The sequence below is a fragment of the Macrobrachium rosenbergii genome, chromosome 42 (assembly GCF_040412425.1).
Source record: "Macrobrachium rosenbergii isolate ZJJX-2024 chromosome 42, ASM4041242v1, whole genome shotgun sequence".
Classification (NCBI taxonomy): domain Eukaryota; kingdom Metazoa; phylum Arthropoda; class Malacostraca; order Decapoda; family Palaemonidae; genus Macrobrachium; species Macrobrachium rosenbergii.
This window is the reverse complement of record NC_089782.1, coordinates 23,830,800-23,856,818: the sequence shown is the minus strand read 5'-3', so window position 1 is coordinate 23,856,818 and position 26,019 is coordinate 23,830,800. Positions and strand designations below refer to the sequence as shown.

General features: G+C 37.3%; 2 protein-coding genes across 4 annotated transcripts in view; both read left to right on the top strand.

The window, feature by feature from the left end:
* Window positions 1-9,924, top strand: part of LOC136828059 (fibrinogen C domain-containing protein 1-like) — a 355,430-nt gene extending 345,506 nt beyond the window's left edge. Inside the window, exon 5 of the mRNA XM_067085762.1 lies at window positions 4,076-9,924. Coding sequence (XP_066941863.1) covers window positions 4,076-4,305 — 230 coding nt within the window. The 3' untranslated portion in view covers window positions 4,306-9,924. The remainder of the gene's footprint in view (window positions 1-4,075) is intronic.
* A 375-nt stretch (window positions 9,925-10,299) lies between these two features.
* Window positions 10,300-25,386, top strand: LOC136828057 (mitochondrial import inner membrane translocase subunit Tim29). Of its 3 annotated transcripts, none has more exons than XM_067085756.1 (5): window positions 10,300-10,548; window positions 17,025-17,205; window positions 17,508-17,609; window positions 21,589-21,763; window positions 25,035-25,386. In XM_067085756.1, exons 2-5 carry the CDS (start codon window positions 17,103-17,105, stop codon window positions 25,255-25,257), a joined length of 603 nt encoding a protein of 200 aa, XP_066941857.1. In that variant the 5' UTR covers window positions 10,300-10,548; window positions 17,025-17,102; the 3' UTR covers window positions 25,258-25,386. The 3 variants fall into 3 exon arrangements, with proteins under 3 accessions (XP_066941857.1, XP_066941856.1, XP_066941858.1); XM_067085755.1 differs by lacking the exon at window positions 10,300-10,548 and adding an exon at window positions 12,968-13,119; XM_067085757.1 differs by lacking the exon at window positions 10,300-10,548 and adding an exon at window positions 12,990-13,132.
* Window positions 25,387-26,019: the final 633 nt, after the last annotated feature.

Below are 26,019 nucleotides of genomic sequence, written 5' to 3'. Positions count from 1 at the left end.
GGAGCCTTTGTTGTGTTCTGGTAATATGATTATTGGCCAAAGAAGCTGGATGATGTAGCTCTTGTTGCATTTATTTGCTCCCCATATGTGAAATAAAGGAGGTTGATAGCCTAAATAGAAGTTTTACAGCAAGTCAAAAAGTCTATGATCTGTGGTGTATAGGAAAACTAAACCGTTACTGATTACCCGATCTTGCATTGCGCTGCAACTCCTTGATTCAGGTGTATAGATAATAATGTACGCAACAGTTCAGCATATTTCACGGCACTATTCGTTACCCTTGACTCCAAGCTTTCTATTTCATCGCAGAAAAAAAAAAACTTAATTTAGCGCTATGCAGACCAAAACTTGGCATTATTCATAAGGCTTCTTATGTCTGCAGATTTGGCAGTGTTATTACCAAAGCCTTCAGACTTAGCGCCGTGCCTTCTCTAGAATCTGTTTTCCTGGTTATGATGTCTGCAGCCTCTGGGTATAATTTGAGGAGATATCCTGTTTGGCCATCTCTCATAAGTTTCCCCCCCTCCCAGGTGAATTCCGTTGTCACTGTTAGTGCGAACTACGCATTTAGCAGACCGTCAGAATATAATTATATTTTGTTGAAGTGCCACGCTGTCATGTCAGAGATCATTTATTCCCTTTACTGCAAGTATGTGGAAGTCTTTTGGCATTGTTGAGGCTGTGGATGCTCTCAAGTTGAAGAAACTTTGAAGTGCCATGCACCTTGACGTTGTCTGGAGTTATTCTCTATGACTGTTCGTGTTTATGCATACTTTTGCTGATTGTTTATCTTTGTCATTTTCGTAGTCATTTCTTCTTTTCCAGGGGAGGTTTAATTCTTTGGAAGCAGGCTTAGGAAATTAATGGCCTTGTTATCTTATTCCATGCAAATGTCTGTCCATGCTGCATAGTGATAGTAATGAAATTGTTCGCTTTGATGCAAATGAAGCTGAGCCTCATTTCGCAGTTTATATAATTTATCCTGTTCATTTTTCCTGGTTTTGTTTCGTATATAATTCTGTATTTCCTTATACTTTTCCGTACTGGGCTGCTTTCCCTTATTAAGTGCCGTTGGGCTTTTGATATTCTTCTTTTTCAACTAAGGTTGCTGATAATAATAGTGAATTATACAGAGAAATTTTAACTGTACGAAAACGTTCGAAAGTGTAATTTGTTCTTTTGGACTTAAAATAGATGTTAAATATTTAAGTATCATAACTGAATAGGGAAAAGAAAACTGTTCCTTTTGGACTTATAATAGATGTTAAATGTTTAAGTATCATAATTGAATAGGGAAAAGAAAACTATTCTTTTGGACTTACAATAAATGTTAAATATATAAGCATCATAACTGAATAGGGAAAAGAAAACTGAGTGTGTCCACTGAGCAGATGGGTGGGCGAATTGAAAGGATGAAGTTGGACCACCGCGAAAATGGGTCCCTTGAGTTTCTTTGGCTGTTGTTTCTCTTCTGAGAAGAGTTGGTGTGATAATTATTCGTTTCGTATGTTGCCATAAAACGTGGGGGAGATTTATATTTAGGGAAGGTGTCAGTCACCTTGCTTATTGATTTAAATGTTTTCGTAGGTTAATGCAAACGGGTTCCCCTTTGCAAGCAATTCAAACTAATTATATACCCCTGGACTGTTGTAACCGATACATCGCCTTAGTTACATCTTCATGAAGCTTACGTTTCTTCAGTTTCACATTATTCCCTTTTGTTAACCTTTGTTCTTGTTATCACCCATCTCTCTTATCCACATCTGTGCTTCCCGTGCGAGCCTAACCACCTCAGAGCTTCCCTCCACTTGATCTTGATGGCAATCTCCTCTCACCTCATTTATGCCACCCACCCACCAACCTCTTCCATGTCCCTCGTAGCTGTACGTCACAGGCCGCCTCAACTCTTTACTTCATTGCTAAAATTTTTGCCAGTTAAAGTTCCAATAATGTCTCTGCTTCGCTTCTCTGTCTGTACAGCCCCGCGCGTGGGTGGCCTAGTGCTCGTACCTGTCATTAATCTTGTCTTTCCCCTTAATTGTCCGTTCACACACCACTTCTGTGTGCGCGTGTGTTTGTGCATGCATTTTCGACCTGAACTGTTTTCTTTCTCACCCTTTCTGCCATCACCCATATCCTTTATTTCTTTTTATTACAGCTACGAGCGAGTGTTTAATATTCCTATGCATGTTTCTGGCCGTGATTTTCTTGAAATTCAGTGTGCGCAAATAAATTCCTTTACTGCCTCATTCGTCCTGACCTTCCTCTCTATACCTGTGTCTTTTATTTCACGTATTTTTTTTTTTTTTTTACTTTCGGTTGTCTTTGTAAAACAAAGGTTTCCGCCTAGCGAGTATGTCTATTTTACTCTTATTGAGTACCTTAAGCATACCATGGTCTATTTTAATTCTTATTTTTGTCAAGGAAGCTTGTATGATCACGGACAAAGTGGACAAAAGGTTCACAAGTAATTCTTGACTTCTGTCAGACGATGCAGTTTGTGACTTCCTTATACACAAGGCTGTCTAAAAAGATCTTTACAGTTTTTTTGGAGGAAGCTGACTTCTTAAAACTCGGAGAAGTTTTAAAGTGGTAGGAATCCCACTTGACAATGTTAGATGTAAAGCAGTATGAGATAATGCTGGGATTTGTATTGGGAGGGAGGTGTACTTACGAAGTCATGTGTACAATTATGTTTATCGAATATATATATATATATATATATATATATATATATATATATATATATATATATATATATATATGTAATGTGTATGTGTGTGTGTGTGTGTGTGTGTGTGTTTGTGTGGTAGCTAGATTATAGCTTCATAATTTCCTAGAATATTTTGAAATAATAACATAATAAATCTCAACTCACATTGGAATTTCATAATACTCGCAACCATAGAATTCATAAATAACAACTACAGTAAACTTGTGATTCAAGTCAAGCTTTTCTCTACATGAAATGTATTTACCAGCTGCCAAGGACCTCTGTGACGTAAGGACACGTCTTCAGACTTGATAAGTGTTGTTGAAGTGCCCTGGAAGGGCGAGGAAGGGTTTATTGAAAGAGTTCTTGAAGCAGTTGAATCATAAAGACGTATCACTTAGATTAAGCAAATGGGAGTTTCGAAAGAGTTTACCGGACGTCCTGAAGAAGGCTATGAGTAAAATCGTGCTTTCATTTAGTGAATTTCCAGGAAGGTGGTTTAATTGATTTATGAAGAAAGGAATAATGTTTAACCTACATTGGCTTTCGATGAGTCTTCGTATAGTAGTGAGAAATGCAGTGGATAATGATAATAATGAAAATTTAAGGTACAAAAATGAATGTATGTAAGAGATAATTCATACACAAATGAGCACGTGAAGAAAAAATTAAGCTGTGAATATTTAACTCTTGGCAAATTATAAACGTATGGTAGGAAGTAGACACCTTTTTCTCTCTCAGTATTAATATGCGTAATTATTTTGTGATAATACCGCTATTTCTCACAAATAATAACCGTAAAGTATGAATGAGCCTTAGGACATGTCACGGAAAAGTCTGGTTAAAGAAAAGTTAATATAGATACACATTGGAAACACTATGTCCGCAAACATAAAATCTCTGAAATTTCCATTCAGGGTGTTGATTCAGGTGCTTTCACCGCAAAAAATTATTCATCAATGAATCTCGCTCCAAGAGGTTGTTATTTATTCGTTTTTAATCATAAATTGATTAACTGAACACATTTTTACAATTTAACGTATTCATGTTCGGAGTTATATTTTAGTACTGTCGTATTGGTATTTGTCAGTGCTAATATGCATTGAGTACTAATGTTATTAATTGTCTTTAACCGAATTTTTCACATTCCTGAAATGATTTCATCCGTCTCATATATCTATTGCCGAATTATGTACACTATACAGTAGCAAACTGTGCATACTAAATCACAATTTTTTTTTATACCTGCCATGTTTTTTGTATTATTTCTGTTCATGTTTACTAGTAAACACAATAATTGTCATGTATAACTACCCATACTTCTTTGTCACGATCCATTCTGATGAGCACCGTCCATTCCAGGCCACAATTGCGCCAAGAAAAACCACGGAGGGTGGTGGTACCGTGGATACCGCGGGTGCTACCAGGCCCACCCCACCGGCCGCTTCCAGAGGAACCCCAGCCCTCCCCCGCGCACCCCAGCCAATTCCAGAAACTTCGACCTGGGCCCCGTGCTCGTGTGGCAAAACTGGCGCGGCGAGGATTACTACCCGAAGGCACTCTTCCTGATGTTCAGGCCAAGTCTCAACTAGAGAGTGAAGGGCCAGTGAAGGACTGGAGGTCGTCCTTCGTCCTTCGGTCGTCCCATCAGCGCTAGTCAGCATTTAACATCCACTGAAAATGTGAAGGAGATGAGTGGAGGAGGGGGGGGGAGAAACGAGAGCTGATGAAGATCAATAATTAAGGGATTGGTGTGATTTTCCTTGTTATGTAGTTCGTTTACTTTTTATTATTATTATATTAAGCCCTTACGAGAAGAGAGAAAGAGAGAGAGATAGAGAGAGTTCAGTAGACTGGTTGCATAGCCATGAAGTGGTTATATAATCTTACATCTTTCATCCTCTAGTTTTACTTGGTACGAGACGAGACGCGATGTATGGTGGTATGGAGTGCTTTGGAATCAGATGTTGTTAAGTGTAAAGGCATATTATCTATGTATCTATGTTGATGGTGAGGATTCGGAGTGTGGTTTACAAAATTTCAGTACCTAAAAGATGTGACTTGAAAGTGAGTCATCCATTTAAAATATCTTTTCATATTTTTGAATAGAAAAAAAGATTATTGAGTTTATTGAATCCTATCTCATATACAGGTAATGCTATATTAATATTTTTCGACAGAGGCAAATCCAAATTTCAGATATCACGATGAAATCTTTCTAATTGCAGCGTATATACTCGGCATTGTACCGATAAATCAGCATATTTTATAGACAGCTTCTTGTTGTATTTTAGGCAGCACTCCTCCATTAGTGTTTACTGGACCTCTATAAAACGTGTAAAGTGTTAAGTAAAGAAGCATTTATTCTAAACTGTTACAACCTACAACTTCGGAAAGGTTGTAACTCTGGAAGAGAGAAACGCAGATTGTTTGAATCACAGTACTTGGTTCATTAAGAGAAAGAGCCTGTTAACTTATTGAAAGCATAGATTTTGTCATTTATAAAGTAACCTTGGCACTTCTGGAGTCTGGGACTGGCGAACACTTCAAAATCTGAAGGTTATTTCTTGATGTTGCACCGCAATAAGGTTGAATTTGTTGGTCATCAACCTATGCTTTCAACCAGGTTAATCAAGCCAAAACAAAAGATAAAGTTAAGGAAGAGTTTTTTTTTCTTTACTACGGTGACAGGTACGTTAAGATTGGTATAATCACATATGAAACGATAAAGCTGTATTTATATATAGATATATTTTTAGGTACTATGACTTGTATCACGAGAGTAAGGAACAGTTATGAGGCGAGTAGTTCGACACATTTTTTCGGGTGGGGAGAGGGCCAACTTAACCCTTTGTGACCAATGACTGCTGACGTCTTAGAATTTGCGACTGATTGCTGACACCAAATCATTTGTGGGAAGTAAGGAAACGTCACAGGATGCGCGGTGTTCATCAGTGTCTAATTTTTGAGGGACCTATTGGGAACACTTTAAAATTTGCAACTTTTACAACTGACACCAGAGAATTTTTGAATGGTATTACAAAGTGTAATGTGTAAGGTATGAAGGCCCAACTAATTGACAGAGATCATTCTGACGCGTTTCCCCACTATGGAGGCTAGATAACACCAAAGAAAAGGTTTAGGGTATTCGATTGTGCAAAATTATCAAACAGCACTTATTTATTTTCTTATAAAAGGATAATGTTGAGTCCTCCAAAGCCGTTTATACGTTGGGCTTATTTGATCAAGGACGTATTTTAGCTCATGTACAGTCTGCTGGCTTCATCTAAAGTACAGACATTTTTGTGTAGTATTTTTTTTGGTGTAATTGAAGCATTAATTGAAATTCATTCAGTAACTTTTATGTCGGGAGTTCACTTCCTCCAAAAATTGCAGAAGTAGCTTTTTTTCATGTAATTTGACTAAAATTGATTCAGTTTCCATAGAAAGAGAAGAAAAAGTTTTTGCCATTTGAGGAATGGTCTCTAGAGATGTCAAGTACCACTGCCATTTTCCTTCAGCTCCCATCTTGTTTGTCAAATCTCAGACAACCCTGTTTGTCAAGCATTTGTTTCTCTTTCAGGTGAAAGTGTCTGGAAAGATTGCCTCTTTGTTATGTCAGAAAACTGTCTGCCAAGGCTTTGAAAAAAAAATCGACTTGATAATGAGAAGCCAAAATAGATAAATTCACCATGGAAAAAAAACTCAATCTGAATTCATTTGGAATTGCTTGGAAAAGTCTGTCAGCCGAGAAAACGTTACCTACCTGGCTAGTAGCATTAGGAGAGAGAGAGAAAAAAAATGCTATTCTATGTATATGTTTCTACTCGAGCTCCGGCGGAGCTCCCAGCATGATAATGTTTTGTGGCAAATGTATACAAATCAAACGAACCCTTACATAGCCCCAGTAATGTCTGTTAAATCGTAAGTGAGTATTATGTCATAAAACAGCGTATGGACTGTACTAATTATAATAATAATAATAACGGTAATATTCATGTGATCAAAAGTAATATTTACTCCCTTTTTTGATGTATGATTCTGTGGTTCATAAGGCGAGGATGTTTGTCTGTTTGTTTCCTGGTGTAATCATTCATCTTATCTCGCTCTCCGACCACCTGCCAAGTCATAGCCGGAATGCTCTTCTATCTAGTGGTCGCCTTTGTTCCTTCCAGTGGATTCGTTCATTTCTTACAAAAAAGTGGTTCTCTGCATGATGAGGAATACTTCACAAGCACCCAAGATCGTGACTACGAGCGCACACGATGTTTCACGACAATGTATTTTGCTGCAGTGCAAGAGTTAAAAAGTGATCGAATCTGTGTTACTGTGTTTATGAAACTTGGCGAAGTATCTTGAGTTCTGGTGTCACCAAATGCAAGGTCCTTAGCTTACTCTCTGGGCCTTGACCTGGCACATAGAACAAAAAGGTCGCTTGAACTTTTACCATGAATTGTGTTTGCCTATCTTGATTTTTAGTCTATAATAAACAGGAGGAGACACGTTTAACTTCACGATTTCTCTCAACTATTCTATGTGATGAGATCTGCCCTTACAGAGTTGAAGTTCACATAGCCATTCACCTCTCTTAGTTTACTGCACCTACTCACACACGAAGAGTATTATAACGCAGAGCGCACAAACCATCTTGTCCCCTGTTAGATCCACGCTAATTTTTTTGTTTTTCCTAATCGAGACGAAAGCGAGTAGCAGCCTCTGCCACTCCATCTCACGTATATGAGTCATGGTACATGTGGAAACAAAGACGAATCCAGAAAACACCAGCCATTGGGAGCTTGATGGTTGCTGGTATGTGAGAGTTTCTAACAACGCTGGGCTTCATATCCTGGGTAATTAACTATGAAGACGACTGCAGCTATGGGGAAAATTGTTCGGAAGCATCTACGGATTTCCTGTCTCGCCAGAACCTCCTCATTTCATATTAACTACATTTTAAAAACTCGAAACGTTTCAGTGCATGCGTATTAGGGACTATAATCATAATGGTAGTTGAGTTAGTCGTTTTTCTTCTTCCGTATATCTTCTCCACAGCATACTGTATTTAGCAAGGCTGCCGGAAGCGAGCGGCTCTTTTCAGTAGTTAAGTTTCCACAGTACAGAATACATTGTGGATTGTTTGCCAATGTGTAACCGGGCTTATACTTTAATCAACCATTTTCATTTCCTTAATTAGTGAGTTCACTCCGCCACCAACCCTCTCTAGGTGAAGTTAGATTTTTTGCATACCTACGTGGCAGCAGACTTGCAAAAGATAGATTTCCTTCTCCCGCAGATTTTCCTTTACGGGCACTTGTGTATCTCAAACTTGCGGAAGTCACAAAGCGATCCCAATCTGATTTGTTATGGTTGATGACTGGAGCCCTCACACATGACAGACGACCCCTATACTGCTCTCCACCAATAATGGGTTAACTAAGACGAACTCAAGTAGCTGGTTCTACTTAAAAAAAAAAAGAAGAAGAGTAAAGTGAGAGAGAATCGAGAAAGGTCATAATATTTACGAGGTCTATGTACAGTCGGTGGCATTCAAAAGCTTTTTTCGTCAATCCGGGACACTTGTTGAAGGATAACAAAGCTTAACATTAGTTTCCATTTGTGGCGGAAGCCAGCTGTTATTAATCCGTTGCTTAAGAAATAATTAGAAGCGTAATGATCCCAGTCCATCCAGAAAAGAGATATCTAATTATAGTAAGGTATTTTATCCCTTAACAAGTTCCTCGCCCAATATCAACCAGGCTTACTTTGGGCTTTCCTAACCCATTGTTAACACTAATCACATTTCCATATAATAAATTTCATCCAGCAAGGTCATTATTACCCCAGTAGAAGGTCATCAGCTTTTGTGTTGACCCCACGACGTCGACCTGAGCTGCGATTAGGTTGAAGAGGTCAGGATTCGTTTTTAATTTTCATTATGGAGTGCGGACGCGAGTCCTCACAGAGACCAACAATCCCTTGCTGATTAAAATTTATCAAGACACGTTATCGTAGTCCTTACAACCACTACGGTGTTTAGCCACTGTATGTTTTGTCTTTAAGTCCTTTTCATAGTCAGAGAAACATTAGAGTTTTTCATTCAAAACTTTTTCGCTCAGTATTTTCCACAGATACTGTGATGATGATGATCAACTCCAAATCAAGACCAGACTTCAGAAGAGTTAGGAGCAACAAGGAAGGGATTCCCGTCGATTTGGTCGCTTCCGAAATGACACCTGTCTCATTGCCAGGAGTTTCAATATTTGTTTCACCTGACTGGGGACCTTTTCATAACCATCTGGAATCGATATTGACCCTGATTTTCCAGTGACTGAATCATGTATTTCACTGCTCTGTTTTTACACTGAATGGGTCATGTACTTCAGTGGAGTGTTGAAATTAATGTCTTGTGTCTGTACTTGTCGAATTTCGCGTTTTGTACCTGTTCACGCTGTATAATTAGATATCACAGGGAACGACCAAGCAAGGTAAACCCAACTTGTTGGCCCTTTCTCGTTCACACACACACACACACACACACACACACACACATAAGCACCAGGTGTTCCCATCAGATACTACTGCTCAGTATTATTGTAAGAAAGAGTTCAATATTTTCATCTTTAAAAAAAAATGGAGAGAAAAGCTGTTATAGACTTATGTGAGGTAGAACTGTAGATCAGGGATTGAGCCTTTTTATGTTATTGCTTCATTGGTCAGATTATTCAAGAAAATGTTGTCTCTCTCAGTGTCTCATATTTGTATTCACATTGGAATATGCTTTATACTGTACATGTACAGTACATATCTGTATATATTTTCTGTACATTTCACAATACTGTCTCCAACCCTTCATGTCATACTAATCCAGTTCCAGCCACCAACGAACTTAAAAACTATAGCTTTCACGCTGAAACAAATAATGGGCAAAATGTTCGGTGTCCAATATTTTTAGAGTAATAACGTAAACATTTGGAAATTAAAAAACAAGAGTGGATTTTCTGGCTCAAAACTTGCGCTATAATTCAACCTCAAAATGCATTGGATCAAGAGCTTTCATCACGGAGCAGTACAAAGCATCAACCCAGAGGAGCATATTTAACACAGCCAAGAAAAAAAAATGTGCCAAAAAAATATTGTATTATTAATTGTACGACTTACTGTAGGCCTTAAACTGTAGTTCTGTCTTGTGAATAAATTTATACACTACTTAAGTAGAGTGTTTTTCTTTCATGCCATACCTTTGTAGTATAATGGGAAAAGAATGCAATGTCTCATTGTGAAACGAAATAGAATGTGAAAACATACATTTTCCTTGTTATGGTATCAGATGCACAGTGGACCAAAAACATCAGACCCAAAGTCTTCATATTTAATTCACACGAAGATATTATCACATCTCTTGGATGATTCAATGTGGTTTGTTTTTCCCATGAAAACATGTAGGTTACAATAACCTCAAGTATTCATTTGTAAACCCACAAAGTCAAGAAAAACGTTGCTCCCCAACGTAACAAGGTATACGTCACTGTGTTCCCACTGGTGCTTGATGGTAACAATCTAAACGTGAAGCTTGGACATGACGTCATTCTGGCCTTCATGATCCGTGGAAAACGTTGCTCCCTGCTCTGAAGAAGGTAGATTGACTGAACGAATTCAGAACGCGAGCAAAGATACTAGTATCTCACTTTCATTCAGTATACTATGACAGCTGTGGAATTGCTTCACTAATTTTACGAATAAGTTGAAGATTTATTGTTTCCCACTCTTAATATGACGGTGATCCGAAGTTCGACGGTCCTGCTGCTTGGCCCAACTTTGGGAGGCTCATATTTCGGGTGAGTTTCGGAGTTCGTTCACGTTACTTGTGAAACGACTTCAGGTCTGTGTTCTCCCTTGATCAACGTCAGAGAAAATGTTTTTGGAAGACCTCCCACATTGAGCTAAGGAGTGGGGCAAGCGTTCACTCTGCTTGCCCAAGTATGAGAGCTCGGATGACTTTCTGAAGGCTTATAAGGCTTAACAAAAAGCCGTAAGGGTCATTATAAACAGATATGCTAACCTTTGGAAGTGAAATTGCTTTCCATTGTGTTTATAGAAGTTGGGTGTGTAATTCTCTTTTAGCTACATGAACACTCAATAGAAATATATTTAGTAATAAAGTACAGCTAATTTGTGCAATTTCTTTTCAAATTTGTTTAACATTTTCTGACTTTAATTACTGCGGTTTATGACATCTTAAAAATGGGTGGAAACTGGTGTCTTTGTAGGCAAATCGCCCATGGAAACAAATTTTCTGACACAGCTCCAATTGGAAAAACCTTACGGCACCCCCTCCCAGCCCCAAGCAATATGTTAGATTTCTATAAAAAAAAAAAAAAAGTCGCTGCCATGGTTACCATTTGAAGTAAAATTTCGAAACGGCAAAGACAAGGTCTGGGAATCTAGACAGTTATGACCAGACATGTGATTTTTTTTTGTGTGTTTTCAGTCTGGTGGAGTGTCTCAATTTTCATGCAGCTTTATGGAAATCATTAAATCAGAATTTTAGCCAAAAACCGGAATGCGTAGCCACGGATACAATCTCAGTTATATGATATGTATTGGCTTTGAGAGAAAGGAATCGTAGTTCATAACATATGCACTTGCTGATAGCTTCAGTTACCTAATAAATAATTTATTTTCCAATAATAGTGCATTTTAGTATTTGTTTAGATATACGTACTTAGTTACCTGTAGTGGTAAGGTTTAAGCTACATGAAGGAAGGAGTGAGTCTGGATGGTTAAGTATTGAAGCAATAGCAGCATAACGAAAAAAAAGTACGTTTTTATCTACTCGTCTCCATCCTAATAAAAGAAAATCAAAATCATCTGTGGTTATTTTAAAAAAATGCAAACAACATTAGCAGACATAAATATCAACGAATATACGACTACAGATTTAACATGAGGGTTCAGTACCTAATAAAGGATGGAGATAAAAACCTTGACAATCACTGGTAAACAAAAAGCAAATGAGACTATTCTCATCCGAATCAAATTCAGTAACCTGCAAAGAAAATACTGTGAAACGTTTGTATTAAAAGTGACTGACTTCACCAAGATGGAATAGTTGACAAGCAGAACTAGGCGTAGAAGTAGCAGAGGGGAAAAAGAGGAAATGAAGTGGAGCAGACATGCTGATCTTTGGATTAGAGCACAAATGCTGGAAGTCTTTTGATATAACTTTGCAGAGGTAAAATCTGTCTATTAGTTTTACTACTACCAATATCTTAGTGCTGTTATTTCTATAATTAAGAAAGTCAGTGGTTAGTCCAGTTGACGAAAGTTAATTGATTAAAACATTAATGATATAATGAGGAAGGAAATACAGATTGTAAGATAAGACAAAGTAATTACATTCCGTTCCATGAGGGAATTTTGGGTAGATACTTATAATCTAGGATATTTTGAGATACAGTCAGTTCCATTTATAACGCCAGTATTTTTGTTAAATGAAACGGGAACGTAGGCCTAGTATACGCTGAGTCCTAGAAACACAATAGACAATTATAATTTCAGTCTTAGCTTTTTTATATGAATCAACATGGAAAAGAAGGCAAGAGACTGCTAGGGAATAAAGGTTGGACAAATAAGTAATTTAGTAAAATGTTAACATCTTGGTGTAAAACAGTCATGCGTTACAACCCTCACGGATAAAAAAAAGTCGTGTTTGAGGAAATTAAGAGCACGGCAATGAAAGAGACCAACTATAAATAAGAAAGGGAGAAAATGACAAAGATCTCGGAGGGAAAAGGCTGAGCTGAAAGAATATAAAGGTTCAGATGACAAAGATCTCGGAGGGAAAAGGCTGAGCTGAAAGAATATAAAGGTTCAGAGTACGTCATTTAGTTAGTAATAAGGGAAGGGATTAATAATCCACAGTTACAAGTGGTAAGTATCATAAAAGCTAATAAGGAAACTCGATCTATCGAAGCCATTATATATACTCTTCCTCGAAAATGCGGCTTCATTAAATATTATGACAAGGGACGATCAGTGAAGGAAAGGAAATGACCGAATGCAATTGCAACCATTTTATAATCATAATTTTATGAGAGAGAGAGGGAGCATATTTTGGTAATTTTAGTTGTACAAAAATTGATTGCACAAATAGGTTGGAGCTTTGTGCTTGAAATAAAGTGGTCCTCCAAAAAACAAATAAGGACTATGGATAAGGATGAATAGCATGGAGCCGTTACAGAGGAAACAACCTTTAGCAAATACCTGCTACTACTACTAATAGTGTCTACACTCACGGTGGTAACTGGTAAACGAAGAAGCTGAACGTTAATCTGTATCTAGGCTACTAGTTAATGTTTCTAGTTTATAGTACGGAAAATGCAATGCTGTTGAGAACTTTTGCTGAAGTAAGTTAAATGTGTAAGTGTTAGTCAATGCAAAATAGATTTTACACTGAAAACGTCAAATTTGCACTAACTGCCGCAAGGCCGGCCCAAGACTTATCTTGGAGCAGCCTGGTCCTGTTTTTATGGTTCCTGAGGTCGGCTTTTGTCTTGTATTAGGGTAACCTATTTTTGGGGGGGTTCATGATTGCTTGCAGTGTCCAACAGAAGGTATTTTTTGGGTATACACTATTATCCTAGTTGGCTTGGCTTTCGGTCGATGAGGTTAGGCCCAACCCACAACAGACCAAGTTTATTGTAAGCCTACTAGACCTATTTTTCGGACTATTAAAAGTTAATATCTATATTTAGATAATGTTTCGCAGGGTATCCTTACTAATGAAAGGCACTTGGGTTTTGACCTTAAAATTGTGACTGAAGACTTTTCTGTATTTTTTATAGGCTAGGATATTGTCGCCTAATACAAGAACCCAATAATCTTGTTTTGTGCATTTATGAAGCCACTGTATTCAGTATAGGCTATAGGCTATGGGGGAAAACCAGAAGAGTAAATTGTTGAAATAGAAATGGTTGGGGGCGAGTGTAAAACGACAGGAACAGGGTCCGCAGACGTAAATAAACCTAACCTTTCCTAGAATGCCATGTCCCGACCTAACCAGACCTTACCTTCCTGACCTCACTTAAGGTGCAGTGCCTACTTGGCCAAGGGGGTTTGTCCCCCCCCTCCCAAGTAACACTGAACATGAGAAATATGGACTAAGCTTTCATTGGTAGGCAATATGAGAGCCTGTTGCCGTCATTCTGCAGACTACCCATGGTCTAAAATGCATAAGGACTAGCTAAGCAATTAATAAATATGCTAATTGGCTATCTGTTGGCATGTAATTGCATCAATGCCAGTTTCATGGATTTTAACCTTAAATCCTGTAACCTAACTTATCCTAAGACGGTAGGTCCTATGTATGTGGCTTGAGCATCTCCCCTTTGAACCACCCTTCCCTCTTCCTCGTCAGTACTTAAACAGTAAAATCCAGATGCTCATGTGTAGCTATTTTGCAGGTAAAGCTTTCAGACATTGTCCATAAAGTAGCAGAACTATTTTGGAACAGTAACAGTGGACTTTAGAACACAATATGTCTTCATTTTTATTGGTAATTAATGCATGTAACCATTTATTCACTGGCCCCTCATATTCCTTATGGATAAAATGCCAAGTTGACTGTCATTCAACCTTTTCTGATGTTAAATTCTTCATTGGCAAGGGATTAAAGTAATAGTATTACCAATAATAACAGAACGATTATATTTTGGAATACAATAGCATCTCAACCTACTGGATAGTTTGGGTGTGGCCTCGTGATAAGTAATGAAATCTTGATAGTATAGCCTGTATGATAGGCAGGAGTTAACTCTTGATAATTAATTGCTTGTCTTAACCCTTATTTTAGACTTAAAACTCAGTTTCAGAAATTCGGCAACACTCAGTTGATGAAATATATCTGCAAAGTCAATTTCTTCCAAAAAGGCAGCCTAGCAAATAACCATCATAAGAGAGGTGATTAGTTTTGTCTACCTGCAATCACAAGACATGATACACAAAATTTGTACAATACGAAGTATACACACAAACGTTTTTAATGTGTTTGTGTTCCTACACAAATACAAACCTTTATTCTTTACATTAGGATAAGCTGATGTAAAGAGCTTCAGGTTTGTATGTTAGGAAAAAAACAAAATGCTTTTAAAATTTGCTATTTTAACATAGCATTAAGCAATTTTTTATATGAAGTCATATGAGAATGGGAGTGCCTGGAGTAGTGTCAGCTCAATACATGTGTTTGTACCGACATACATGAGTAAGAAAATATTTAAAGTATAATCATGTATTAACGCATTAAGTATATCAAGAAAAATGCCAAAACCATATTATATTATGTACAGTAATTTTATCTGTTACTATGAGGACAATGTGCTCATAAGATAAACATAAAATGACAGTCCCTCAAAAAATGACATTCTTCTTGGAACATATTGCTTGTATTGTTTTATTGGCAATTACAGTACTGTACATATTACTTTTTCTGCAGTAAACATCTGTTTGCAATTGAACTTTCTTTAACCATAGCTCTTAAAATTTCAGAGCATATGTCAATGTGATGTACAAAGTATAAAGCAATCGTTTTCAAGAAAAAGTATTTTGCCATAATTGTTGCTTTCAAAGAATGTTGGTTTAATTTAGTGTGTACATACTATGTACAAACTGAGTTTAATTACGCTTCATTTAACTAAACTTAGAACTTAGAAGCGTGTGTTCACTAGGTGAACAAAGAATGCTTTCATTTGTAACAAAAATATATTTTTAAAATATAAATTTAAGAATTAGGGTTACTGTATGTACATCACAGTATGTAACTACAGTATACAGTATAAAAGAACTTTTAACAAAGAAAAAAATTTCTGCACTTGCAAAAGCATAGGTACAAAGATTGTTTTGATTTGAAGTGCTGACTCTGAGTATGGCAGCACTTGTTAGACAAACTTGAGCACTCTTAGAGCAAGGCATGTGTCATCATTTTCCCCTGGAAACAACGAATCCACCCATTCCATTAGTCTCAGTCTTTGCTATGTTGTGCACTTGATTATTCCATTAGGTGTAAAATATTTTTATTTTTTCAGAGTTTGAAGTAGATCAGTAACAAAATCCAGTACTGTATGCTTAAGTCCATTAAGTTGGGGTATGACTGTAATCCTTACTTTTTTTTAATCAGGATGCCAAGTTTGATTTTTGTTTCTTGTCCATACCAGTTAAGATAACATGACTTACTACTTGGCTACATAATGTTTGTTCTTTTGTATGGTATCAGCAGCAATATGCATGTAGTTTTTATGGCACTTGTCAGTCATTTTTAGTCATATTTGAAGAGGTTTTTTTATACCTTACACTGTAATCTAAGAAATTATATAGTGAGTTATAGTTTCCATGAACATGGATCAGAGCTCAACTTAGTGTATCCACTGTACAGGGTGGGGCTACTAACAAAGTCTAGACGGGGAGTGAGATGTGGAGTAAAAGTTGGTCACTTATGGTGTGCTGTGTTTGGAAGTGTCACTGTTTACAAATTGTAGTAAGCCATCCTCATGAAAATAGTTGGTTTACACAAACAACAATGGTGAAAAATGCATGGAACACAATACAAACAGTCAGAGATATATAAAGTGAGAAAGTAGTTGATATATGGTATGTAATTACCGTAAGGTTAATTCAGAGAATAAAAATGTCTCGGATTCATCGTGATTAGCTAGCCAAGACTATCAGAGAGGTGAGAGTCAAGTTTTTCTACATGAGACAAAAAAACTTTTTTTTTTGCAGAATTAAAAGGCTAACTACAGTTTTTTTGTTTTTTTTTTTGTACTGAGGTTATAGCAGCAATTGCCATCAGATTTTTTGTTAGGCTAGGCTGATTTACTCGACCACCCACTCTGACTTGATCCATGGCCACTGGCTTCACCAATTAACTGCATTTTTTTTGGTTAGACTAAGTTTTGCAGCCGTTTCATTAAAAGTTAGGTTAAGATGTGCTATGCTAATGTGCAAAGCTAGGCAACAAGGCGTGGACTAGGCTTAGATAGCCTGCTGTGCCTCTCAAACTCGATGTCTTTGCAGTGTTCTGAGCAGATTACTACAGTAGTGCTTTTCCTGGAAAGTCTTATACAGGTCTAGATGAAAAGAATCATAGCAAATTAATTCTTAGATAGGCTAGCAGTGCTAAATAGACTGTGCAGTTCTTGGAAAGTTTGTTTTATTTTATATAAGTTTTAGATGAAAGGTATCATGGAAACAGATGACAGCTTAGATATATGTGCTAAAAACACTGCTGCATTACATTAAACAGAATCATTCTTTGCAGGTCATTTCCATTTTAAGAAGAAGCGTGATCCAGAAACTGTGTTGGAAACTAAACTAAGAACCTCAGTAGAAGAACAGGATGTTTCAGATGTGTATTAGAAGACTTTCATCTTTAAGTGTGAAAAAACCTTGGACAGTAAAATTGCCCAAACGGTTAGAGGGAGGAAGAATAGAAAAATGGGGTACGTATTTTTGTAGAGAATTTATGGAGGAGTAAATGTAATACGGGTAGTTTGTGTGTACTGTACTTGTATACTTTGCTTAGGTCTTCTGTTTGCTTCATATACAGTACGTCATGGTTGTTTACGCATATGATTTTGTAAGTAAAATATAAAATGTTAAAAAATGAAATCTCAGCATTTGGGACTACTACTGAAGCTTCTAGGTTATAAAAAATGTTTTATCAACCTTCAGTCAAAGTACTGTACTATAGGGAGAGATTTTGTTATTTTTAAGAGTTTGTTTAATATGTATTCTTTTATAGGTAATTACTGGATGGGAGTTGCACAGGACTATAAAGAAGTGTCTGTCGATATAGCGAAGTCTTGTAGAGAAAGACCAATTAAAGCAGCATTTTATTTCTCACGTAAGTAGGCTACTGTGCAGTGTTAATGCATAAAATCATATTAAAGCAAGAAAATTGTGCAGTTGTCTTTAGGTATGTTTTATTAAGTACACACCAGTTCTGTTCTTCTAATAATCACCTTTAAAAAATCATGATGGTCGTTTGATGACAGGAAGTCCGACCTTGTGGTAGAGTTCTTCTGTTAGCTTCTGGCTTGTTATTTCTGGCTTCTGTTAGCTTCTGGCCTATGCTGCAGTATCTTGAGCTTCTTTTTGTTTTTCTTTAGTTTTATATTTTATTTTTCAGATGTTTTTGTGGCTTGCGTACAATATTATTTTTCAGTTGTTTTAGTGGCTTGCGTACAATACCAACTAAAAAGTAAAACAGTAAAGCAGCAGTTTCCAAATGCTCAGAACTTTATTTTTGGGAAACAGTAAACAGAAAATAAATTAGCTATGCTAAATTTTACACTAAACCTGTTATTAACTTTGCGGAAGGATTGCAAGAAAATGAAAAGGCAGTCAAGTTAGGCAATGTAGAGGACATAAGTGTTAGGTTTAAGGTAGCCAGTGCTAGCCAGGAAACAAGAATTATAATTGAATTGGTAGTAAGACAAGCTGGGTGGGGAAACATTTTTTATACATATCCCTTTGAATTTTTTTTTTTATTTAAAGGCAAAAGTTCCTGAAGTTGCATCAAACCAGTGGGAAGATGGAGAACTGACATATGTGTGAACTTTTTATCCCAGGCTCACTTACTCTATCTGGAGGTCCTTACTGTTCATTTAGGGGAGAAACCCCTTTAGATTGAGCCAAGACAGTTGAGAAATAAAGAACTGACTTGTAGAACTTGTTTGTTGAAGAATACTGTAATGCTTAATTTAGGTCAAAGTTTTCAAATCTCAAGTTGTTTTGAGAGAAAGAGAGTGGTATGTGCATGTGATTGAAACTGCTTGAACCTTAAGCACATGATGTTGGAACATTTTGGTGATACACTGCTGAAGGTGCTTACATTTCTTCCTGTTTAAGGAAGAATAGAATGTACTTCAAATAAAGCCCTATAGGGAAGTAGATGGGAAATTCCAGAATTAGCCTGAGCAAGCACAATTTTTCAGTTAATATTTGCTAGATTTGGAGTTTTTATGAATATAACTTTAGTGAAAGCTGGTACTTTAGGTGGAGCATTGTAGCAAGGTAACTATCAGTAAGTGATTGAGGAGTCGGATATCAAGCTACTTGTTTTACTGACGTTGCTTGTTCACTTTGTCTTCGCCTGCGCTGCTGCAAAAATATCCTAATTGTGCTGGAGACTTTTCATTGTTTTTGTTGATGATATTGTTTTTGGCATTTGATAGAGAGATTGGTTTTTTGTCTTTTTGTGACTCCATGCTTATGACAGGCTTTCCTTTTGACCTTAGAATTGAATGTTTGTGAATAATGGTGGCTGATTCTCATACAGTACAAGGAATATAAAGGTTGGGATTCAGGGCATGACAGGGTTTGTAAGTGCACTTGACTCAAGAACATAGATCCTTCTGTTGTTTCATATGAAGGGTTCAGGATTGTACAGTGTCTCGGAATTGCATTAAGTGTTCAGCTCAGAGGAAGAAGTACAGGCCAAAGAGGAAGTGATCTAAGAAGCTGCTGTTTGGATCATCAGAAGGTAGCACTCCTCCCTTCTCTCTGATCCACCTTCAAGGATCCCCCTTGGCCTTGAACACTCTCACTTTTAGGACGTTCCCCTGGCTTGGTCTGGGGAATGCACAGCTGTGTTGGATGGTAACCATTCTGCTCACTCCTTGAATGGGATGGTGGATGGTACAATGGACATGTGTGTTACAGCAGTCGACCTTTCTTTTTCTCATTTTTGCAGGGTATGCCTCTCACATTGCTTTTTTATAGTGCCTGCCTACAGCTAACATATTTTCATTTGTCTTTGCTGAAGTTCTGCCTTGGCAGTTACCTCTTCTGTTGACATGTTCTTGTAGCATTTGTTCTGCTCCAGCAACTGTTGTTGCAACTCTTGTCCATCCTACTCCTCACCTTCTTCGCCTTGGACAAATGCATTTCATGTAGGGTTCTGTGGGATGGCTTAAAGTTGGATGTTTGAAGAGTCAGTGGTTTCTCTCTCTCTCTCTCTCTCTCTCTCTCTCTCTCTCTCTCTCTCTCACACATCCAGCACACACACACACACACACACACACACACACACACACACACACAATAGCACATATCCAGCAGACAGCTTCATGCATGCACTGGTATGGCCAAATGCAGGCAACTTACATAACAGAGCATCCTATTTTTTGACTAGTTGTAGTCAGTAGATGTGACTTCTCTGTCTCCTTATAAACTGGTAAATTGGGCCAGTGCTGCGCTATTATAGATTTAATTGCAAAAATAATGCTACCTTCTGGGAAGGTATTCCTGTCACAAATGGAAAAACTGGGTTCCTCTCTATCTCCTAGGACAAATTCTACATCACATTTACCAGGTTGCGCAGGAGTCATCTTTCTTTGCTCACATACATGACTGGGAAGCTGGTACTCTTTGTTTGGGGAGCATTACCAGCTGTTATTTGAACTAAACTACTGACCTAAGGAGTGAGTCTCCACATAAAAGAAAAAGGTTTGTACTACTGGAGAAACTAATGGCAAAATTTAAAGACAGTTTACAGTTTCATGAATATACAGCATTGAAAGTCTTTGCATCATAATCCCAATCCCACCGTCTGACCAACACCACTTGTTCCTGCTGCTGGAAAAGAATTTAATCCATACATTAAAGGGAGAGGCTGGTATCCCTACCCCTTGACTTGCTTGCCAATAATTAACTGCCTTGTTAACAACCTTTGGTGACACGACCAACTTTCATTGAAGGTATTTACAAATAAAAGACTAAACATTTGTGTATGTAGACTATGAAAAGCACAAATATCTTTTAAATTTGCAATTTTAAGTAACTTGGTCCTATAGTTACCCTTAATATGTGCAAACACTTCAGTGGCTTTATTTTGGTAGGTTTTAGTGTTTTATTTATATTATTGTAGTTTTTTACTCATATGTCTTTAAATGTGCTTTTCAAGCTTTCTCTTCAATACAGTATATTGGGTATAAGTCTATGTATCTTTTTCAAGTTATGAATTATTTAGAGAATATATGTAATTTCCTCATCAATTTTTACCTACAGGTATAACCTTTGCTCTGCATGGTTATACCATGATTTAATTTACATAGCCAGGCAAAGCAATAAGTTTATTTTTGTTATACTGTACAGTATAGCTTGTTTTAAAGCCAGACAAGCTTAGCTCAAAGCAATTTGTATGTAGTTCATTATTGTTTAGTTCATTTTTGTCAGATATACAGTTGTTCATTACTTTTCCACTACAAAATTATATGTTTCAGTGTAAGATTTTATCATCACTTTATTATAACTGTACTGCCTCATTTGCTTACCCTTTGGGTAACCTTATGTTGTTCAGTAATTGTTTAAGAACCCATAGCCTTAAGAAAAACTTATTATAAATGAATACCCCTTTGTAATAGTTATAGTCTGAATCTTCAGATTCATCCTCTTGTTCTTACATCATATCTAGGCATTGTTAATGCTCAAAGAAAATCTTGGCTTCTGGTGCACTTAATGTATTTCTTTAAGATTTTCCTTATAACTCTACATTTTGACACCAAGCTCTGTACTTTGAGTATGATTGTAATGAACAGTTTGAAATTAAAGATCTCTATGTGTAGGTTATAGTAGTGGTGAGTTTTTTGCATTTAGCTTTTCTGTCAATAGGATTCATATTGTAGATACTCTTTGAAATACCATATGTGATCAAGGGTATTCATACCGCCTAATGAGTGGATGGCGGAGGTCATCATTTTTTATTGTTTGAGTTGATTTTAATGATGATCATAATGTTGTAGTCATTGGAATATGATGGATATGTATTATCGAAGTAAATTTTCAAGATTCATATTAATTAGGTTATATTTATTTTGCAGTTATTGGAGGCTGTATATATGCCTGCAAAACAAATCCTGATGAAAGAGATTTCAAAGATAAATTGCAGAGGTATATTAATGAATCAGCGATGTTGAGTGAAAAAATAAGAAATTCAGAGGTGGATGATCATTTTCGTTATTTAGCAGATTGTTACATTCATGGTTTAGTAAGAAGGTAAGTTGTCTGTGTTACATTCATGGTTTAGTAAGAAGTTAAGTTGTCTGTGTGTTACATTCATGGTTTAGTAAAAAGGTAAGTTGTCTGTGCATTGCAGTTCTTAATTCAGGTAGTTTCTCTCACTCTCATATTTTTTTTTTTTTTTTTTTTTACAATTTAAAAGAAGTAGACCACTTTGAAAAGTAATAAACATTACATTACAGATCTTAATGTATCTTTTCATTTTTCTTTCCATGAGTTTTTGTAGGTACATAAATGTATGCATTATTGAGACTATTTACAGTTAAAAAATTATATATTAAGAAGTTTGACTTCATCACCTTTCACCAAACTCTTCTCCTCTGGAGGTGCTTTAGTCAGAAACACTGTAAGGTGGGGGGGCACATCTGAACAGCTTGTTCACTTGAAGAGTTGGGACAAAGACAATTCATACTTGCATTTCATCATTCTCAAAATGGGTGCAGCCCCTCTGGAACTGTAAGTATTCCAAGATGAGTTGATAGATCACTCAGTAGTGTTTATTAGTAACAACACAACCATGTTGGCATATATCAACAAACATTGGTGGATGATCTGTTTGTCTTCTGCCGTTTGATAAGGCAAGTAAAATAGTGGCAGTTTATGCTGTTGAGCTGTCAGTTTGGTACATCTTGGGCTTTGTGAATGTTGACAGGCTTGTCACTACATTCACAAGGTCCAAGATGAGCCAAACTGACAGCTCAGCAGTATAAACTGCCACTAGGGGCAGGTCAATGGGACAGAGTGGTCTCTGTATCTGCAAATGGTGGAAAGAGTCTTTCAGGTTTTCAGAACGCTGGTGAACTTCTTCAACACCTGGTTGAAGGGGGAGCTCCCTCTGTTTTGCTTTCCCTGAGTGATTCGCCAACTATGCCAGAGGACACCTTTTAGCACTCTTGGGACAACTGGGATTGATACCTTTCACCCATTCAATCCAATGTCTGGTCACTTCTGGTAATTCCTAGTTGGCCACAAACTGAGGGATATCCTGATCTGCTGGATCTTCTCATCAAAATGCCAAGAGTATTGTAGCCATGGTGCTTTGGCAGCCGCATTTGCTAAGGTACTACTAATCCATGGAGTGACTTGTACTTCACAACTAGAGGCTAATCAGAAACTCTTGCAAGAAAGTGGAACTTTCTCAGAGGGCTGTATTGAAGATATCAGGTGTTATGTAAATCTGCATAAAATTTTTGAGGCAAAATGATCCATCTTCTCTTTCTAGTTAGAGACAGTAAACAGCAGTTCATGGGTTTCCTCATCTACCTCTGCTGATACAAGCTGTTCTCCTTTTCTGCAGTAAAGGGCTACTGCTCAGCTCTTTCCCAGCTTTCTGATGAAGGGCATAGGAACCCTCTGCCTTGGTTGAGATCTCCATAATCTTGAGGAGTTTTGAACAGTTACCCACATTGCAAGGTCAGGTGTCTGGAGTGGCATGTAACACTCACACTTTGTAGTCTCACTCAAGCATCTTATTACCCCCTGAAGGAAGCCTTGGACATGAAGTCACACATTGCTCAACTTGCTTTTGTTAGCCTTAAACTAAGCAAACCGTTTGTGGTGAAGAGACAGAACCAGTCGTTACTGGATGAGTGACGCAAGGGTTTTTAATTCCTTACTTCCAGGACTGTGTGGGTGATGAGTCTGATGAGATGCTGTTGTGACCAAGAATTATGTGGCACTACCTGCAGAGCTTAACACCTTAAGCTTGAGTGTTTACAACTGTTTATTACTACTGACAGATACAGAAGGAAGTGTCCAAAAATACCATCTCTGTCTGGTTTTGGGATGTCATCAATAGGGCATAGGAGTTGTTAAGTGAGGGTGATGGCTCTATACCCAGCAAGGCTCGTGAGGTCAGGAGCATTGCTCTGTCCTTGGCATTCAAGTCATTTTTGTTAGCACAGGTATTGAGGGCATTAGTCTGGGGCTGCCTGAACATCTTTACCACCACCTACCTCAGGTTCCATACTGTAAGCATTACTAAAGGGTGTTGCGAGTATCCCTTCAGCCCTTAGCTGCACCCGCTTGTTACCCTTTTACTTTAACTCTGTTCACAGGTGCTTGTATGTCATCTGTGTTTTCTGGATCTCTCTATATTGGTGTCCAGTCACTCCTACTACCTCATTACTTTGTGTCAGGTGCTGAGTAGCCGAAGGTGACAGCTTGAATTTCATGAAATCGTAGATCATTACCCTACTTCAGGTTTGGTACTCACGAATCATATGATATTTTGTCCTTGGCTGCTCGGTACATTATGCAGCAGCCCAAGCTTTACTAGGACAGAATAGGATTGTGCCCAAGGTTTATAATGGTGAAAGGTCAGTTGAGTAAAGATGACTGTTATAATGTATCCTTATTTCCTTCAGTTTAGCAGCCTGTGCTATATATGCTGTGGCTCTGTCAGATGCAAGTGAATTACGTAACAAAGCATCCTATTTCTGTTTATTTTATTGTAGTTTGTGAATGTGACTCCTTCAGTCTTCTTTAAGCAGTAGAGCTTTACTGTTTCCTAGTTTACTCCTGATAATTTTGGTCCCGTCTGAACTGGTCGTCCCATCACTCTTGAGAAATCTAGGTTGTTGCACATGTTTTCCTAGAACAGTGCTGCTACAAGAAAGCATGGAATCACTCGGCCCTTGCTCATGCGTGTGTTTCCGATTAATTAAGGTGGTAAGAAAAAATCAATCATGTTCTTTGGACAGTACCTCCCTTACAGGGAGTGAGTGTCCATATACAAGACAAGGGTTGTGTTCTTGTAGGAGCAAATTGCCATTTCAGGATAATTTGCAGTTTTCAAAATATATAAACCAGAAATCTTTTAATCGTATTCCGATCAAGTAACCAACTCCATATTTGTCCATGTTGCCAAGGGAAGAAGTGATGCTGATAGCAAAGTTAGTGGCTGGGTCCCCCACCCCCTTCACTACCAGCTGCTAGTTAACTGATTTTGTAACTAAGCTTCAGTGACCAGACCAGCACATGCCAAAGGTATATCCATATAAAAGACTTAGGTTTGTATATCCAAGAAAAATGTAAATTATCCAGAATTTATGTTCAGGCATTGAAAAAGACACATCAGTTTTTGAGATATATATATTATTACATAATGTCATTAGTCTTACAGGTAAATAAAAAACTGTATAAGTAAATATGAAGTAAGTTAATACTAAATAAACATCATTAGTGAAGCTGGTTTTCACAGTATGATCTGTTTTGAATTTATATTAATTATAGCCTCTCTTTTTAGGTTGAGCTTGGGAATAGTATCATTGCTGTGGGTGGACAACTATTCAAAAGTATGTGGAGTATTCAAGAGCCGATGTGAATATCTTCAACCAAGATACTTGACGTTCCATGAACGTGTAGTTGACATAGGTTTCCTGGGGAATTGGTGGATATTAGAAAAGAAGATGGAGGACTTTGATATTAATCCTGATGAGTGGAGGGACAGTGATGGTAAAAAACAATAGAGATTGATCATTCTCAGGAGTGGTTAGATGCTAACGTTAATTTTGTAAGTTGACCCTTCTCTTTTTGTTTTGTATACTGAAATTGTTACCATGACTAAGTAGTTTTTAAATGAATGAAGTTTTTATTAATGGAAAGTATTATTAACCAGACATTAGATCCAAAGAACCACAAGTAAGTATGTATGGCTGCTGCTTGATTCAAGGAAAATGGTGCAAGAAATAATGTGTGGTATGTAGTAACTCATGTCCTTGTCCTTTAAGTATAAAGGCACATGTATTAAACTTTTCATATATGTATGGCTGATTTAGTATGGCGAAGACTCTATATCTTGCCATCTTGTCTAGTAATTAAGTTAATAATTTAACTATAAGGTGATATGTCTTCCATTACTTCTGTTTTTCTATGAACTAAGCATTAATTTTCTTCCATAGGAAACTGTAGAAATTGACAACTGATGTTTATATTCCATGCTGATAAAATACCTGTGCAGATGAGGTTTTCAAGTCAGGATAGCCAGAGCTGTTTTTCCCAATCCTTGGTTTGAATTTCTTGACTTGTATATAGTGAAAATTGCCCTTTTTTCTACTGGGCTCCTGTTCTGTTGCTGAGGCTGTGTCTAAAATGTGGAAAGCATATGCCATTGTTTGTGCTGAGAATTTATGCACATTGTGTTATAACTTTGTCAGGTACCCATTAGTTCTTCCTCTTCTAGGACTGAGGGGTTGGATTTATAATATACATGACCAGTATGTACTGAAGGC

What these genes read in the sequence shown, in the direction of transcription:
- LOC136828057 (XM_067085756.1), top strand. Translation starts at nt 17,103, where the DNA reads ATGTTTCAGATGTGTATTAGAAGACTTTCATCTTTAAGTGTGAAAAAA. An exon ending in AGGAAGAATAGAAAAATGGG is followed by an intron (nt 17,206 to 17,507) that starts GTACGTATTTTT and finishes ATTCTTTTATAG; the next exon opens with GTAATTACTGGATGGGAGTT. An exon ending in AGCAGCATTTTATTTCTCAC is followed by an intron (nt 17,610 to 21,588) that starts GTAAGTAGGCTA and finishes TTTATTTTGCAG; the next exon opens with TTATTGGAGGCTGTATATAT.